At 38.8% G+C, this 19,779-nt stretch overlaps 1 protein-coding gene across 1 annotated transcript in view; it reads left to right on the top strand.

The window, feature by feature from the left end:
• CEP63 (centrosomal protein 63) overlaps positions 1 to 19,779 on the top strand; it is an 89,685-nt gene that overhangs the window by 13,282 nt on the left and 56,624 nt on the right. The window contains exons 4-6 of the mRNA XM_082625399.1: positions 12,954 to 13,049; positions 13,899 to 14,021; positions 19,630 to 19,743. Of these exons, the coding sequence (XP_082481525.1) occupies positions 12,954 to 13,049; positions 13,899 to 14,021; positions 19,630 to 19,743 (333 nt within the window). The remainder of the gene's footprint in view (positions 1 to 12,953; positions 13,050 to 13,898; positions 14,022 to 19,629; positions 19,744 to 19,779) is intronic.

The raw sequence follows: 19,779 nt of genomic DNA on the forward strand, positions 1-19,779 counted from the left end.
CTTTAGGTCTGTTAATAATTGTGCTACATGTTTAGGTGCTCCTATGTTGGCTGCGTAAAGATTTACGAATGTTATATCCTCTCATTGGATTAACCCCTTTATCATTATGTAATGTCTTCTTTGTCTCTTATTAAAGCATTTGTATTAAAGTCTTTTTTTGTATGTGTGTGATATAAGTATAGCTACTCCATCTTTCTTTTCCGTTTCCATTTGCATGGAATCTCTTTTACCATCCCTTCACTTTCAGTCTGTGTCCTTATATTGAAATTGTATCTCTTACAGGCAGCATATATAGGTGTGTCTTGCTTTTTATTCCTTCAGCCACTCTATGTCTTTTTGTTGGAGAATTTAGTCCATTTACATTTAAAGTTATTATTGACGGGTATATGCTTATTGCCATTTTGTTAATTGTTTTCTAGCAGTTTTTGTAGTTTCTCTCTGTTCCTTTTTTCTTCTCCTGCTCTCTTCCTTTGTTGTTTGATGACTTTCTTTAGTGGTATGCTTATGTTCCTTTCTCTTTTGTATATTTATTCTAGGTTTTTGCTTTGTGGTTGCCATGAGTCTTACACTTAACAACTTATATCTATAACAGTCTATTTTAAGTTGATAACATCTTAAGTTTGATCCCATTCTAAAGCTCAACACTTACTCTCATGTTTTATGTTTTTGATGTCACATTTTATGTATTTTTACCTTGTGTATCTTTTAGCTAATTATTATAATCATAGTTCTGTCTTTTAACCTGTATACTAGCTTTATTAGTGATTAATCCACTACCTTCACTATATATTTGCTTTTCCAGTGAGATTTATCCTTTCATGTGTGTTCTTGTTACTAATTAGCATCCTTTCTTTCAGCTTAAAGAAGTTCCTTTAAAATTTCTGGTCAGGCCAGTTTAGTTTAGTGGTGGTGAACTCCTTTAACTTTTGCTTCTCTGGAAAACTCATTATCTCTTCTTCAATTCTGAATGAAAACTTTGCTCTGTAGAGTATTCTTGGTTGGAAGTTTTCTTCTTTCAGCACTTTGAATGTATCATGCTTTCTGGCCTGCAAAGTTTGTGCTGAAAAATCTGCTGATAGTTTTATGAGGGTTCCCTTGTATAGAACTAGTTGTTTTTCTTCTGCTTCGTTTAAGATTCTCTCCTTGTCTTTAACTTTCAACATTTTAATTATAATGTGTCTTGGTGTGGGTCTCTTTGGTAGCATCTTTTCTGGGACTCTCAGGGCTTCCTGGATCTGGACGTCTGTTTCCTTCCCCAAGTTAGGGAAGTTTTCAGCCATTATATTTTCAAATAAGTTTTCTGCCCCTTTCTCTCTTCTCCTTCTGGGAGCCCTATAAAGTAAATGTTAGTCTGTTTGATGTTGTTCCATAAATTCCTTTTTTCATTCTTTTTTCTTTCTGCTGCTCTGATTGGGTAAGTTCTACTGCCTTGTGCTTGAGCTGACTGGTATTTTCTTCTGCTTCATCTAGTCTGCTGTTGAACCCCTCTAGCATATTTTTTTCAGTTCAGTTATTACATTCTTTGGCTCTGTGACTTCTATTTGGTACTTTCTTATATTTTTTCATCTCTTTGTTGAAGTTCTTACTGCGTTCATCCATTCTTCTCCCCATCTTTATGACCATTACTTTGAACTCTTGATCAGGTAAATTACTGATCTCCATTTCATGAAGATTTTTTCTGAGGTTTATCTTGTTCTTTCGTTTGGAACATATTCCTCTGTTTCTTCATTTTGCTCGATTCTCTGTTGGTTTCAGTACAGTAGATGAAACAACCACTTCTTCTGGTCTTGATCGAGTGGCCTTGTGTAGGAGATGAACCTTGTTATTTAACCCTGCCTCAGCTCCTGGTTGTCTCTCAAACCTCTGTGCTTGTCCAGGCAGCCTATTATATTTTTAGTAGCTCCCAGTAGTTGAGGATGTGCCAAAACCTGTCACTGTCCCAGAGTGGAGGATCTCAGCACCTAGATTCAGGTTGACTGGAATCTGGACCCTTGGGCAGCAGCTTTTAAAGTATGCAAATATATACAGTTCTGAGGGGCTGTGAGGGTAGGCCACATTGGTCCTCAGAGCCAGGTGATCTGGAGGTGTCCACTATGTGGGCTCCAGATGAACTATTTTCTGGGTGATACTGATGGGTTGGAGCAAGGCAGAGGGAGAGTGCCTAGATGGCGTCCACAGCCTATGTTCCTTGCTAGCAACTCTGTAGGCCACTAAATGAGAGCCAGACCTGAAGCCTGCTCCTCAGGCTGAAGGTCCAAGACAAGTAAAGAGGACTCTTTCACAGAAACCCTAGGGAGTGTGCCTCATTCTGCTTTCTGTGCAGTGCCTTGGGGTTGGTAGCTTGCCAAGAACTATCCCTCTGATTGCCATAGTCTTGTGGGATCCAGGAATGCAAATCCCTCCAGTCACCTAGAGCTACGTAATCGAGGGGAGTCCCCTGGGCACCAGCCACGTGTATAGCTACCATCCAGGAGACACTGGTGCACTAGAGGCAGCAGAATGTGAAAGCAAAGGTAGCGCCTGCCCTCCAAGGTCTCTGGAAAGGATTACAGTCACCCCCAAGATGCATGCCTAATCAGAAGCTTGGCCCTCACTTAGCAGTCAGGATGATCAGTTAATAGTTTTCCTTCGCAGAAAGATTGAGCTCCTGGGTCTGTTGCCTTTGCTGTGCCCTCGGGGTTGTAGCTGTTTAAGAACTCTTTCTCCTTGGGCTACTGTCCTGTAGGACCCATGAGTATAAACCCCACTGACCACCAGAGCCAGTTGATGTAGAGGTGTTCCTTAGCATCAGTCACAAAAATCCAGGCACCAGACAGGGGCATGAGTTCCTTTCTGGGTGACACCAATTATTACAGTTCCTTGGGACCCAGAACACAAGCTCCCCTGGCCTCCAGAGCCAGGTAACCAAGAATCATATCCTGGGTAGCAGCTGTAAAAGTCAGGACACCTGGTGTGTGTAAAAGTTCCCTTCTGAGAGATACTGGTGCTCTGGAGCACAGCAAAGGTGTAGTGCCTGCCAGTCTTTGTTCCCAGAGCGTTCCAGCAGGCTCCTAGATGTGTGTGTTGAACTAGATGCCTGCCCCTGTGATGGAGGTTTTAATATAAGCAGGTGAGCCTTATTCACTTTAAGTCTAGGCATGATTGGCTGCCTCTGAGCTGGACTCTGGGGTGGGTGAGTCCAAGCACATGAGCCCTCTAGGAGGTGTTTCTCATCACTATCATTTTGTGGGTCTTGGGACACAAGACCCATTGGTTTTCAAAAATTAGATGTTTTGGGGGATTATCTCTCAAGTGCATGTCTTAAAAGCTGGGGTGCCCGATGTGGGGTTTGAACCCTTTGCTTCTCAGGGAGTTTTGAGTTCCCTTCTGGTTGTTGGTTGCTATATCAGGGGTGAGGTTTATGGTGAGATTGTGCCCCCATCTCCCCTACAGGCTTTTGTATGGTTTTCTTCTCTTTTACCCAATGTGTAGTTGTCACTCAGCCAGCCTTTAGGTTCTTTTTTTCGAGAAGAAATTGTTCCATATTTAGCTGTAGATCCAGTGAGTCTGTCGGAGAAGGTGAGTTCAGGATCTTCCTACACTGCCATCTTGAACTGGTGATACTGTCTTTTTCATAATGCAAAGAAAGCATTTGTGTGTCAAATTCTGATGGTTTCTTTCAGAAGAAGAATTCGTTGGTGAAAATGCGTAAGAATATTAATATTTATTTCAAGGATCATGTTACCTTGGTCACATGTAATACATACAATAACTTCTTTAAGAAAATGTAAAGGGTGTCACATGATCTTTGTAAAAACCTTCATTCTATTACATGCCTATGTTAATAATCACTGAGTTTAGTGAACGTTGTTTTTGGCCTCATTGTATGACTAGTGTAAAAAGTTAAGCCCCAAATTCAATAATTGGCTTCTTCTGGTTAGGTTTAAAATAAAATTCAGAAAACTCTTCTTAAAAAATTTATATTTGCACTTGTTGACAATTAGGGAAAAAGAAAGAAAAGAGGAAAATAAATATTATTTGCAATCTCATCACCCAATGTTATTGGTGATTTGGGGGAAAAGTTTAATAACATTTGCTAATTGATTTCTCTTAATTTAGCTGGTACAGTGAAAAGAACATTAAATATTGGAAGGGAAGCAGAAAGCATATATAAGTGCAAGAATTGCCCCTAAATTTCTGGCATCAATGTTGATCTCAGAAGGATTGGAAGAGTTGTAGGGAGACACTGGTCCCAAGCCCCACTTGGATGGGCTTTCCTACCAGTAGGATCACCACTCATTAGTGCTGTCATTCAGCTTCTTCAGGGGTGCTTCTGTGAGTGGTAGATTCTGTTGATGATACTCACTTATCAAGAATATTTTAGAAATGTTTCACGTCACAAGGAAAGAGTTAGGTTTCATAAAGTGTTTTTTTCCTTGGCAAGAGAATCTCTCAATTGGCCATGTGCACTTTGGGTCAAAGCAGTACAGTTGACCCTTGAACAACGTGGAGGTTGGGGGCGTCAACCCCTAATGCACTCGAAAATCCACATATAACCTTACAGTCAATCCTCCTTATCTGAGATTCCATATCCATGAATTCATGTAGTACTGTAGTATTTATTGAAAAAAAATCCATGTATAAGTGGACTCATGCAGTTCAACCATGTTGTTCAAGGGTCAACCGTACATAGTAACATTGGCCATGTTAGATTCAGTGTTCTGAGAATGCCACTTGCTAAACTGGAATTTATTTTAAAATTTGGGTAGACTTTTGAGAATGTATTTTAAAATTACACCTCATGGGACTTCCCTGGTGGCACAGTGGTTAAGAATATGCCTGCCAATGCAGGAGACATGGGTGTGAGCCCTGGTCCAGGAAGATCCCACATGCCACGGAGCAACTAAGCCTGTGAGCCACAACTGCTGAGCCCGAATGCCACAACTACTGAAGCCCACATGCCTAGAGCCCGTGCTCCGCAACAAGAGAAGCCACTGCAATGAGAAGCCCGCACACCACACGAAGATTAGCCCCTGCTCGCTGCAACTAGAGAAAGCCTACGTGCAGCAATGAAGACCTAACACAGCCAAAAATAAATAAATAAATTTTAAAAAATTAAAAGAAATAAAATTAGACCTCATGAAGATATAGAAGGTGGGTAAAAAAGTGCATGGAATGATAATCATATTTGATTTTTTAAAAATCGTAATTTAGGTAGGGTCAGTGCTCCATGGTAAGTTACTTTAGTTACTACTTCTTCATTTCTCCTGGGGTAAAACAAAAGTAGTTCTGTTTAGAAAGTTAAGGTGATAGTGCTTTCCTAGTTAAAAAACACTGTACAGCTGACTCTTGAACAACCTGTGGGTTAGGGGCACTGATCCCTGATGCAGTTGAAAATCTACATATAACTTTACAGTTGGCCCTTGTATCAGTATCTGTTCTGAATCCACAGATTCAGCCGACTTTGGGTGGTGTAGTACAGTAGTACATATTTATCGAAAAAATCCATGTATAAGTGAACCTGCACAGTTCAAACCATCAACTATATATGTGGATATCTAAGTTGTTTACTTTGTTAGAAACCCATTAAGGAAATTCCTGTGTGTGTGATCATGAGAATATTCATGCTGAGGCTGTTGAAACTTACTCCTGCAGCTTAGTTTTTTTTTTTTTGCAGTATGCGTGCCTCACACTGTTGTGGCCTCTCCCGTTGCGGAGCACAGGCTCTGGACACACAGGCTCAGCGGCCATGGCTCACGGGCCCAGCCGCTCCGCGGCATGTGGGATCCTCCCGGACCGGGGCATGAATCCACGTCCCCTGCATCGGCAGGCGGACTCTCACCCACTGCGCCACCAGGGAAGCCCTGCAGCTTAGTTTTGATGTCACGGGCATTACTGCACTCTATGCAGTAATAAAACTACTCGTTTTATTGCGCTTCACTCTATAATGCTTTGCCGATATTGTACTTTTTTACAAATTGAACTTTTGTGGCAACCTTGTGTTGAACAAGTCTGTTGGCACCTTTTTTCTAACAGCATTTGCTCACTTCATGTCTCTGAGTCCCATTTTGGTGATTCTTGCAATATTTCAAAACCTCTACCAACATAAAGATTATGACTCACTGAAGGCTCTGATGATGGTTAGCATTTTTTTTTTTAGCAATAAAGTGTTTTTAAATGAAGATATATACATTGTTTTTTAGACATAATACTCTTGCACACTTAGTTGACTACAGTACAGTGTAAACATAACATTTATATGCACTGTGAAACCGAAAAAATTCATGTGACTCATTTTATCACAGTATTTGCTTTATTGTGATCTGGAAGGAACCTGCAGTATCTCTGAAGTATGCCTGTACTTAATACCTTAAAGAGGAATTAAAGAGATTGAGTAGATAGGTTCCTTAGTAAAGATTTGAAGATTACAGGTTTGGCCTGGGGACATAAAAGATGTTTAGAAATGTAGCTGTCAATGATTTGCTGCTTCATTGATTAGGTTGCTGGAAGTTGATTAAGTTTCTATAGGTAAAGTGTTTTTACCAAACACTAATTATAGGAATCTGTTCAATAGAGTTTGTCTGTGAAATTGTAATTTCACTGTGTTATTGGTAATATGTTTATAATCTACTTTGAATAGCACATGATAGAAGAACTAGAATATACAGCTTTAAGTTTTTGTCAGTTTTATTTGTTTGAAAGTTTCAGGCCTAGAAGCAGTTAGTCCTATGGTATAAACCAGTGCTACTGAAATGACAGGTCCATGGTGAGATGAAAGGATTGCACCAGAATGTAAAGTAGTACATTGCACCCTTCACTTCACAGAAAGTTTTGCTGTATAAAAATGTCAATTGCACTAAGCAGTGTGTTTTGTAACAGTTGATTTACATTCTGCTTCAAGGTTCTTATCTCACACTGGATTGCTGTTGTGACCAGCTCCAGCCCATCTGCAGATCATACTTGGAGGAGTACTAGTATAAACAACTTGTTTCATAAGTGAATGATCTGTTTTCTGATTACATTGTTGGGATTGGATTGGTTTTAATGGACGTTTCTGCTGCTGTTACCTTCTAATGCCCTACAGAGCAGTTAGAGCTAATGAAACAAGTAAGGAATTTGGAGTCCTGGCTGTGCCTTTTCTCAGCTGAATGGCCTTGGACAAATAATTTAACCTCTCTGAGCCCATTTCATCATGTGTAAAATTAGGATATAATCCCTATGTTCCCGTGTTGTTGTGAAGATTGAGTTACTCTTTAAGAAACCACTTTGAAAACTCTAAGTTGTAGTTAAAACGCTATCATCCATACCGACAGTTTTCAAACCTTCACTTCCATTTCTCTAATGCCATCTCTTGCTCTCAGCTATTAACCTCTTTCTTCCTCCTCTTTTTCTTTAAGAAATTTAGATATTGTCGCGTGCCCATTATGAACCAGACTCTGGTAAATAAATGAAATTAAATAATCTTTTCTTCACATTTTATATTTATGCTTGCCTTCATAGTAAATGAAAAGAAAAATGGTTCTACAAAGCTCGTGAGAAAAAACAGTGACCATCTGCCCTAGTCCTCTGAACCTAGGATTCTTGCTTCTCTGAGGCAGTCATTTCAGTGTCTTTTACTCTTTTTTTTGTTTGTTTGTTATTCTCTTCATATTTCTATATAACATTTTATGGCAATATTCTTAATTTTCAGTTTTAACTTTAATTTATCTAATAACTTGCTGCTAATAATATAATATATATATTATATATATATAATATATAATATGTAATATATATATAATATAATATATATATAATATAATATATAATAACTTTAATTTATCTAATAACTTTAATTTATCTAATAACTTGCTGCTATGAAAATTAAGGGCTTTGCTCTCATATACAATTTCCATCCCCTCATCCTGCCAGAATTGTATATCTTAATTTTTCGTTAGGTCAGTGTTTAGTGTTTATATCATTAAGATGGTAATTATTATTTACAACTGAGTCAGATAGCGTAATAATAATCAAACTTATTTCTTGTGCAATGTTTTTGTTTTCTGGGGAATTAGTAACTGTCTCATTTTTATTTGCTTTTTAAAAAAGTACCTTCTCAATGATAAGAAGAATTGATAATGCCAATATCTAGATTTGCCATGGATCTCTTTCTATCTTTTATTGCTTCTGCTTTTTTTCACTTTTGTTGTCTTATCTTCTTGTGTGTGTGGGGTTACTTTCTGAGTGGGTTATCAAGCACTGTATTTGTAAAATTATTTGAAGAAATAGTTTAAGACACAGAATAGTGTTTTTTTTTCCCTTTGGAGAAAGTTTAGGTTGTTTTTTCCAAGTTCCTGGAGTCCCTAGCACTTTGGAGATGCCTGGGGACAGACATTAGCACTCTTTTAAGATCATCTTAAACTGATTTCAGAGATTCAGATGTCTACAGTTGATTGGCAGTTTCAAGAAGGCCTGTTCTACATCTGGCCCATTCTTACTCCTAGGGTACGGCCTTTCAGGGTCCCAACTCAAAGCAAGGAGGGGTTCAGAGCTGTCTTGGGCACCAAATCTTTTATTCTCTTAGCCCCTTGAAGTTATCAAAACCCCCATTCGGCCTCTTATCCTTTCAGCTGACTTCTCTACTTTCAGTTAATACTTGCCCCAAACTCTGGGCTCACCTCCCTCCACCTCTAGCCTAGCCCAGATGCTGACCTGGAAATTCTTCCCTATCATGTTAGCGCTTGACTTCAGGCACAGTTTTTAAGAAATCTTACTTATATAGTTGTCCTCAGTGTATATGGACTGGCTCAGAATACCTAGTCGGCCATTACCAAATGTTAAAGTCTGAAAGATTCACATTTAACTAACAACATCCTGAGTGAAATTTACTACTAAGTTCTACAGCCAATCAAACTTTCAACCAGATGTGAAAAGAGAATAAAGGTATTTTCAGACATATACAATCTCAAAAGCATGTTCTACCAAAATGAGAAGTAAACTTACGAAGAAGATGACAGAGAATTTTTTAAAAAAGCAAAAAGCAGAAAAGCACAAAAAGCCTCCAGAATAATGGTGAAGGGAGTTCCCAAGATGACAGATATACAGGTAGCCTAGAGTAACTAACCAGTATTTGAGAATGGCAAGCTCCAGGAAGGATGTTTTCACAGGAAGAAATAAAGTAAAAGAAAGGAAAGGAAATTATAATAGCTATGTTTACTGTGTTCAAGGAGATAAAAGATAAGACTGAGCATTTCAGGAAAGAATTGGAAACTATTAAAAGGTGAGTGGAAATCATAATGTTGAAAAATAGAATAAATGAAATTAAGGCCTTAAAGATTAAGAGATAGTTGGTGAACTGGAAGATATGACAGAAGAAAATGTTTGGAATAAAGCACAGACAGAATGATAGAAAATATAGAAGAGAGGAGAAGAGAAAAGATGATACAGTGAGAAGGTCAAATATGAGTGTTTTGTGAATCCCTGAAGGAGAAAACAAAGTGAGAATGGGCTAAAGCAATATTTGAAGATAAATTGACTGAGATTTTGCCAAAAGTGAGGAAGGCCATGTACTTAAGAAATCCAAAAACCTCAACAAGATAAACAAAAAGAAATATTTACCTAGGTTGAAAACTAAAGACAAAGAGGACATCTGAAAAGTTACCAAAGAAAACAAAATAAAACAAAACGAGATATTTACCAAGAAAAAAAGGTGATCTACAAATGGCTTCTAACAGCTGACTTGTCAGCTAAAACAGTGAAAGCCAGAAGACAATAGAATGATGTCCACAAAGAAATGACTTTTTTCCCTGCCAAACCAGAAATAAATTCTATACCCAGAATAAAGGTGAAATCAAGACATTTTCAGATCAACAAAGATTGAGAGAATTTGTCACTAGGAGTCCTGCACCAAGAAAATACTAAAAGAATGTTCTTCAAGCAGAAGGAAAGTGACCCCAGATGGAAGCTCAAGAGATAAAGAAAGAAACGAAAGGCAACAGTAAATATGTGGGTAAATCTAAATGAATATTTACTGTATATAACAACAAGAGCCTTCAGTTGAACATATATGTGGAATTGTGATGGCATTTCAGTCAAGTTGGTGGGGGGGGTAAATGGAATTAAAGTATTTCTGTAGTCCTTGGGTTGCCTGGGAATTGGTAAAACTAATGTTAATGTTAGCTAATGTTAATCTAATTAACATTAGTTAAGTCTAATGTTAATTAAGTTTTAATCTTGAGAGAACCATTAAAAGTATATAGTAATATGTTAATAGAGTATATGTCTTCTAAGCTAACAGAAGGAGAAAAGTGAAGTAAGAAGTTATCAGCCCCAAAGAAGGCAAGAAAGGAGAGAAAAAGGAACATAGGAACGTAGAGCTTATTAAGTACAAGTAGCACTTAGTAAGACAATAGATATAAACCCAAAGAGGTCCAGTAAATGTAAATGTACTAAATGGCTTAATTAAAAGATAAAAATTGTCCAGCTGGGTAAAGATAATTGAACTCAATTATTTGATGTTTATAAAGATACAGCAAAGTTGAAAGTAAAATATAAAATTAAAATATATACCATACAAACACTTTGAATAGAGAGATGGTGTAGCTAAACTGTACTTGAAGCAGAAGCAGTGAACGTTACCAAAGGTGAAGAGAAACACTTCATAATGATAAAATATGAAATCTCCGTATATGTAACTGTAGCAGATATTCTTATTGGCCTGTATCACATCCTCCTTGCCCCCTCATTTCACCTGGATATTACATACAGCTCACTGTGTACTGCCAGCATCTCACTACACTGTGCTTCTCTTTCTGGAAACTTAAAAGCTGCTCAGGTGAAACCTGGGATTGTGGGGGCAGTTAACACTCCTGGGGCAAGCCTCAAGCAGTGGAGGGACTGGAATCAATGGATAAACTCTCCAACTTCCCATCCCTTAGAGGGACAATTCTGAAACACATTCTGTTTGGTTCCTTGGTGAGTTCCCCGTGGGAGTGGCTCCAGTGCTTACTGCAGAAATCAGCTCAGTAACACACTTTATTGGCTTTCCTTCCTTCTCTGGATCTCTCTCATCATTTCCTTACTGTGTTTCCTGGGATCACCTCCAATTGCCTACCTGCCCTAAAATCTACACTTTTGGGAGAACTCAAACTAAGACCAAAAAAAATCTGAATTTGTAAGTATCTAATTAATTTTAAATTTCTCTCTGTTTCTCTTATCTGTATGCAAAGAGTGACAGAACTACAGGGAGGAATAGATGAAGCCACAATTGTAGTTGGGGATTTTAACCCAATTTTCGTAGTAACTGATGGAACAAGAGACAGATATCAGTAGGGATGTAGATTTGAGCACCATGATCAACAAACTTGACCTAATTTATATATACAGAACATTGCACAAGAGAACTGTGGTGTACGTTTTTTTCTAGCACAAGCAACTCTTTCCAAAACTGACCATATGATAAATCTTGATACAATTCAAAGTCTTGAAATAATGGAGTGTGTTCTTTGAACATAGTGGAAACAAGTTACAAAAAGATAGCTAAATACTAAAAACCCTTTGACATACTTTTGTAAATGTTTTTCTCAGTTTATTGATTTTTAATTTTAATGGGATTTTTTCAAATATAGAAGTTTCACATTTTGCAGAGTCAAATCTGTCATTCTCAAATGACTCTTTCATTACTTTTAAGCTCCGTTTCTCCCTATCCAGGAATTCAGTAAATACTCATTTAAATCAAAAAAGATTTTTTTTTTTTTGTTTGTTTTTTTGGTTTTTTTTTTGCGTTACGCGGGCCTCTCACTGTTGTGGCCTCTCCAGCTGCGGAGCACAGGCTCCAGATGAGCAGGCTTGGCGGCCATGGCTCACGGGCCCAGCCGCTCTGCGGCATGTGGGATCTTCCCAGACCAGGGCACAAACCCGTGTCCCCTGCATCAGCAGGTGGACTCTCAACCACTGCGCCACCAGGGAAGCCCCCAAAAAAGATTTTTTAAAGTAGTTTTTTCTATTTTATTGTCTATATTTAATCATTCCTCTGGTTTGAACTTCAGAATCACTTTTTTGTTCCAAAAAAGAATTCTACTAGAATTTTTAATTGCAATTGCATTAACTCCTTGTTCTTATAAGAATTTTATTTTTGCATTTTTTTATTCAGGTATAATTGAGATATAACATTATATTAGTTTAGTTATACAATGTAATGATTCGATATGTGTATATATTGTGAAATGATCACCACAATAAGTCTAGTAACATCTGTCACCATACATAGTCACAAAATTTTTTTTTCTTGTGATGAGAACTTTTAAGATCTACAGTTTTTTTATTTTTAAATTACCATTCTGTATTGTGATTGAGATTACTACTTACTGTTCCCAATTCTTCCTTTCCCTTCTACCTATTAGTAGATGAAATGCTAACTGGTTATTGAGAGATGTAGAGAAGTGCTGATGGATATTGATGGAAGTGAGGGCTGGGCATGAGCTAGCTGTGGCTGGCATCAAACCACTGAAAAATGGGTTAGGATAACATGCTTACTCTGGCTGGTGAAACTGGTTTTCTTTGAAGTGGGGTAAATGGTAAAGCAGGTACAAGTCTCCTGCTGTCTTTCTGTCTGATGTTACTATTCTGTACTTTGATTTATAGAATTTATTCTTGAAGTCTTATAGAGTTTTGTTCCATATTTTTAGATTCCAAGGTTCTTGTAACTTTATCTCTCTTAATTTTTTGTGAGTTCTTTTTTGACAAAAAGGGTTGGGGAGAATAAATGAGACAGAGGAAGTTTCCCTCTAAACCTAAAATTCTAGAACAATTGCTCATTTTCCATTTTTTGGCATTGTTATGGATTATTAAATAATTAGATATTTGACTTCCTGAGAAACTGTACAGTTGAGAACGTGTATTCACAGATAAGTACAAAGGTTATTTTCTATTTTTGTGTTTCATGGTTATTGTTTCAATGCTAATAGTGAAAAATGCTACCACCTCTCTGCTTTTAGGTTGGAATGTTGCGTCAGCAGGTTGAAGAACATGAAAAAGTCAAGCAAGAGATGACCATGGAGTATAAGCTGGAGTTAAAGAAACTACATGAAGAAGTAAGATTTTAATTCTGTTATGTGTTGTATAATTCTGTCTCTTCAACCCATGAGAATTTTGTTAATGAGCCGGTTTTTTACTTCATAGAGTGGATGTATATATACTAAGGGAGGTGCAGGGGTGGAAATCTATCTCTCTGTTCTTAAACCCAGGTAAAGAATCTTGCCTATTTATATGTTTGATACTACCTACAACAGCGATTCTAAAATGTGTTTGTTGGTTGAGTACCTGAAAGAAATAGAGCTATTTTTGTGTAATACCATGAAATACTGATACGAAAAGCTTGTATTAAATGTTTTAATTTTTAAGTTGAATCAGTTACTAGATTTTAAATAATGGAGGATCCAAAGGTTTCAGAAGCATTTTGGGATAGATAAGAAAAGTAAGAAAATTCTATCAGCTAACTCAAGTTTATTCTTCAGATTGGGAAAAAACTGCTTTTATTTTCATTTAATTCCACAGTACTCCTCTCTTGCTTACCTACTCAGTGTTCTGCAGGAGAATGGTTCAAGAACCACAGGCCTAGAGAAGAGAGACAGGGTTTTTATTTGCTGCTTTTATTGTGGGGGTGGTTTGGGGGCCCCTAAGTGCAAGGCGATTGTACATTGTAAGAAAAATTAAACTTCTGCTTATAAAATATTTTCCCTTTATTTTTTCTTTGACTCAATATATTTCTTTCCTGGTGTTTATTTTTTTATATGTAGTTTTGAGTTGTTATTTTATCTGACATGCTGTCTATTTTCAGGGATACTAGTTAGCTCTATGCGTGCTTTCATAATGCCAATTTGTTGTATCAGCACTGTTTACACATTCTTAAATTTTAAGTCTAGAAATAACTGTGTCTACAGTTAGACAGACTGAAGAGAAGCTATGAAAAGCTACAGAGAAAACATGTAAGAGACTTCAGAGGAAATGCCAAAAATCACAGGGAAGATCGGTCTGAAATTGAGAGGTTAACTGGAAAAATAGAGGTATGTTCATAGTACTGATTTGCTCATAGTGATTGTCAGCCTTCATGTAGGAAAATGCTGTTTCTAATAGTGCTATTTCCTGAAACCAATTTTCTCTCATCTCCAGGACTACTGCTGGGCTATTTCAAAGGTGGGAGGGTGATCCACTGTGCATCCTGTCACCAGGATGGTTACTAGCTATCAGTAGCTCTCAACAGGGCAGTACCATCCTTTGAGGGCATTGGAAATGTATGGAGACATTGTTTCGGTTATCAGGGTGACTGGGAGTGAAACTGGTGTGTAGGGCACAGGGACCAGGGACACTAAACATGGCTGGGACTTTTCCACACAGGAAGGAGTATTGAACCCAAAATGCCATATTGAGGAACATTGACTACCAGTTACTAGCTGTCCTCCATGGGCAGTGTCCTTGTCTTATTTATCACCTAACAGAGTAGGGGCTTAGTAAGTGTTGAAGCTTTTTTGTACAGAGTACTCTGCATATCAGATTGTCTATCGTCAGTTCCCATTTAGATATGGTAAGTCACTTACCTCCCCCTTTGCTGACTTTGTTTTTATTAAGACTGAGTAACTCCATTATTACTGTATATATTGATTCCCTAGAGGAGTTAAGGGAGTGGTGGGTTAACACCACCAAGAGTAGATGAAAGAGCAGCACGAGGCTGTCACTTTTTTCCCCTTGGATCCCCTCCTCTGTCTATGCTCTTGGTTCTCAAGTGTACCTAAGAGTTACCCAGGGCCCTCTTTAGGCTCTCAGACATTTTGATCCAGTTGTATGGCATGCAAGCTAGAACTCTGCATTTTATCTAGCTTCCCTAGCCAATGCTAATTTGAGAAACATTGTTCAACATCTTTGTGTGATTACTTACAATTTTTCTACTCAGTGACCTGTCACCCACAAATGCCAGTATATTATTACTACCTAGAATTTTAATTTCTGCATTTAATATTTTCTTACATCTCAACATTTTTATACATTTGTTTTTGTTTTTTTTGTTTGTTTGTTTTTTTGCATATGCGGGCCTCTCACTGTTGTGGCCTTTCCCATTGTGGAGCACAGGCTCCGGACGCGTAGGCTCAGCGGCCATGGCTCACGGACCCAGCTGCTCCGTGGCATGTGGGATCCTCCGAGACCGGAGCACGAACCCGCGTCCCCTGCATCGGCAGGCGGACTCTCAACCACTGCGCCACCAGGGAAGCCCCTCAATATTTTTATACATTTGAAGAGCTTAGAATCAGATACTGCTTTCCCCCCATCCCTCTTCAGTGAAATCTGGGTTTTTTTTGAAAAACCCCTCATGTTCTTATTCCCCATTACCACTTCCTGACCATTGTCTTTTCTTTGTACTTCAGAAACTCTATTTTTTTTTAACATCTTTATTAGAGTATAATTGCTTTACAATGGTGTGTTAGTTTCTGCTTTGTAACAAAGTGAATCAGTTATACATATACATATGTCCCCATATCCCTTCCCTCTTGCGTCTCCCTCCCTCCCACCCTCCCTATCCCACCCCTGTAGGTGGTCACAAAGCACCGAGCTGATCTCCCTGTGCTATGCGGCTGCTTCCCACTGGCTATCTATTTTATGTTTGGTAGTGTATATATGTCCATGCCACTCTCTCACTTCGCCCCAGCTTACCCTTCCCCCTCCCCATATCCTCAAGTCCATTCTCTAGTAGGTCTGCACCTTTATTCCTGTCTTGCCCCTAGGTTCTTCTGACCATTTTTTTTTTTTTTTAGATTCCATATATATGTGTTAGCATATGGTATTTGTTTTTCTCTTTCTGACTTACTTCACTCTGTATGATGGTCTCTAGGTCCATCCACCTCACTACAAATAACTCAGTTTCGTTCCTTTTTATAGCTGTATGTATGTGCCACATCTTCTTTATCCATTCATCTGTCGATGGACACTTAGGTGGTTTCCATGTCCTGGCTATTGTAAATAGAGCTGCAATGAACATTGTGGTATGTGACTCTTTTTGAATTATGGTTTTCTCAGGGTATATGCCCAGTAGTGGGATTGCTGGGTCGTATGGTAATTCTATTTTTAGTTTTTTAAGAAACCTCCATACTGTTCTCCATAGTGGCTGTATCAATTTACATTCCCACCAACAAGAAACTCCATCTTTGATTTTCATGTCATCAGCATATACCACCAACCAGTGTACATACGGCCAAAGTTAGTCATCTTCTGATCCCTGGTTACTCCCCTGTTCAAAGACCCCAGCTCCCAGTTCACTGTCATTCTCTCCAACCTTGCTTTTATCGTAATTCTTGAGGATTTCAGTGTCCACAGGGATGATGCTTATAATACTCTGGTCTTTGAGTTCCTTGGTGTTCTTTCCTCCACAGATATTTTGATCTCCTATCTGTCTCTTCTCCTTTTTCCCATTGTCATTCCTTAGGTGTTATCATTACCAATACTTGCAACCCTCCTAGAATCACATTTTTAAGCATCACATTCTCCAACTACCATCCCTGTCTTTTCAGCTCTCTTCCTCTGGCTCCTGATGCTCGATACTCACCTGACCCCCCCATCCCTTAAAGTGCTTGGATCCTGCCACTTGTCACTGCTCCGTCTCTACTTTGTGTCCTCAGTTACCAGTCCTTACCCAGCTTCCATCCCATGGTTACACTCCTTATATTCCCCTTCAATTCTGTGCTCTCTCTTACTTCATCGCCTTTGCTTGGCAAAACTGTAACTCTCGTTACATCCAGCTTTCTCCCCACTTTCTACCTGTCATGTGTGGCAGACCATGGCTGGAGAAAAATATAATCGTGCTGACTGGCCTCATTTTAAATTCATGGTCACTCACCTCAGGCGGGTCCTCATGCTGCCCAGAATCATATTATATTTCCCCTCACTCTCCTACTTTCCATAATGACTGTTTCATACTTTCTCTTTTCTTGAATTTTCAACACTTTTCCCCACATCCTCACTTTTGGATGATGATCTTTCTTTCTATTTCATTGAGGAAATAGAAGATAATTTTCACAAACTTCCAACCTTGTGTCTACCTGCCTATTTGCAACTGCACCCATATACTCTGCCTTCCTGCTGGAGGGACTGTCCATGCTCCTCCTATTCCCTACCCTCGACATCACTCTAGAAATGCTCCTCCCTTCTGAATCATCAGGTTTTTCCTCCCTACTGGATATTTTCCACCAACATGCAAACTTCCCCCCTCTTAAATATCCTTTCTTGACCTCTCTCTTCATCCTCTGGATACTGCCCCATTTTTCTCCTTCATTTTTTAACTAAACTACTTTAAGTACCTATACTTGTCTCCAGTTCCTTTCCTTCCATTTTTCTTACACCCACTCAGTAAGGCTTTTGCCCCCTCTCTCTGCAGAAGCTATTTGCATGGAGGTCACCAGTGACTTCCCCATTACTCAAGCCTGTGGCCAGCCCTCATCTTCCCCATCCTGTCTGCAGCATTGGACCCAGCTGGTCTCCGTCCTCCTTACAGCTCTTTCTGGATTTGGCTTGGAGAACAATTGCACTTTCCTGGGTTTTCTCCTACCCTGTTTGCCACTCTTTCTCAGTCTCTTTTGTTCCCCAACCTTTTAGCGTTGGAACACCTTACAGTTGTGTCATTGTACTCTTCTTTTTTCTGTCTAGGCCTACTCCCTTGGTGATATCATTGTCTCATAGTTTTAAGCATTGTATATATGTTGATAATTCCCACATTTGTATATCTAGTCCTGACCTCTCCTTTTTGCTACAGAATAATTTCCAACCTCCTGTTTCACATCTCCAGTGTCTAATGCTGTCTCAAACTTGACATGTCCAAAGTAAAGGTCCTGATTCTTTTCTCTCCTATCTTCCAGCACCATTTCTGTTTCAGTTAATGGCAGCTCCATTCCTCAGATTGCTCAAGCCTAAAAACCTTGGAGTCACCCTTGATTTCTCTTTTCCCAGCACAATAGCCAGAATGATTCTGTTGTAATGTAAGTCAAATCATGTCCTCTCCTGTACATAAACCTTCCAGTAGCTTCTCTTAAAAGACAAAGTTATCATAGTGACCTACGTAGTCTCACCGCCTGTTAACTCTGACCTTTCCCTTCCTTTTTTCCTTTTACTCACTTATTCCAGCCACACCAACCTCCTTGCTCATCCTTGAACATACCAGGATGCTTCCACTTCAAGGCCTTGTACTTGCTGTTCCCTCTTCCCAGAATAGTATAACTTCATCCCTGTCTCCCTTGGTGTTTACTTAAATGTTACTCAATGTGGCCACTCCTTTTTAAAATTGCAGCCCCCAACTCTGAGCACTTCATGCTCTATTTTCCCCAAAACAGGTACAGTTGGCCTTCTGTATCTGTGGGTTCCACATCCATGGATTCAACCAACCATGGATCTAAAATATTCTGGGGAAAAATATTCCAGAAAGTTCCAAAAAGCAAACCTTGAATCTGTCATGCACAAGCAACTATTTTCACAGCATTTACATTGTATTTACAACTACTTACATAGCATTTACATTGTATTAGGTATTATAAGTAATCTAGAAATGATTTCAAGTATATGGGAGGATGTGCATTGGTTATATGCGAATAATACACCATTTTATATAAGGGACGTGAGCATCTGTGGATTTTAGAATCTGCAGAGGCCTGGAACTAGTCCCCCACAGATACTGAGGGGTGACTGTATTACTATCTAATGTACTGTACAATGAGTATGTTGCCTATCTCCCTCCAATTGAGTGGGGCTAGAATTTTTGTTTTGTTAAATAGTGTATCCCCAGCATGTAGAACAGTACCTGGCATGTATATGGTAGAAATAATGAATAAGTGAGTATCAGCTGGTGAACAGTAATTACCCTAAGCTAGCATGAGACTTCTGGAGTTGAGGCTCCTGGAGGACAGTGATGAAAGACTGAGTTTCCTTTCCCTTTAGTTTGCCTCATTTTCATAAATACTGGGCTCATTTTCTCGATCATGCAACCTGAAGTTACTATTGATCCATCATTGATTTTGAACTGTTTGGCTTTGGGTTACAGATATCTGTTAAAATTTAATATAGATATTTCCTGTTATTCATGTCTTTGCAGTTCTGTTGAGATAATAAAAATTTGGATATCAAAGGATACTGTGTTAACTGAATCTATTTAGTTCCTGAGTTTTAGACACTGATAAGAATTGGGCTACCCAGGGATTTATCTGAACATTTAGTTGAATCTGTTCAGCTCCTGGGTTTGGATATCAAGAATTTGGGCAGTGAGGGATATCTGTAATCATATTTTGAAATTTTCAATTATCTTAGCATCAGTTTTCTGAAAATCACTAAAAAAATTATTAGCAACCCTTAGGTGGCGGCAGATCTTTGAAAATCGTGAATCCAGTGTTAAGCATCTGTGTTTCGTACTCTTCACCATGAGGGCGTTAAATTTAGAAAGACAGATCTCCAGAGGCACAGTATGTAAGGAATTTAGTATTACTCTATAGTTCTATCAGCTAAGTGAGTAATGGGGCTCCTGCTGTGGAGAAAGGTGCATGTGTACCCAGGGACCTGGGGAAAAATTAAAGTAAAAGTGAATCTGGAAAGTAGTGACAGCAAGGGGAAGCACTTAGAAGTTAAGTACCTTAATTGCTTCTTCAGGAATTTCGTCAGAAATCACTGGACTGGGAGAAGCAGCGCTTGATTTATCAGCAACAGGTATCTTCTCTGGAGGCACAAAGGAAGGCTCTGGCTGAACAATCAGAGATAATTCAGGTAAGTTTAAGACATTTTGGGATAATGAGAGGCAGA

Source organism: Mesoplodon mirus (assembly GCF_964341445.2).
Source record: "Mesoplodon mirus genome assembly, chromosome: 6".
Lineage (NCBI taxonomy): Eukaryota > Metazoa > Chordata > Mammalia > Artiodactyla > Ziphiidae > Mesoplodon > Mesoplodon mirus.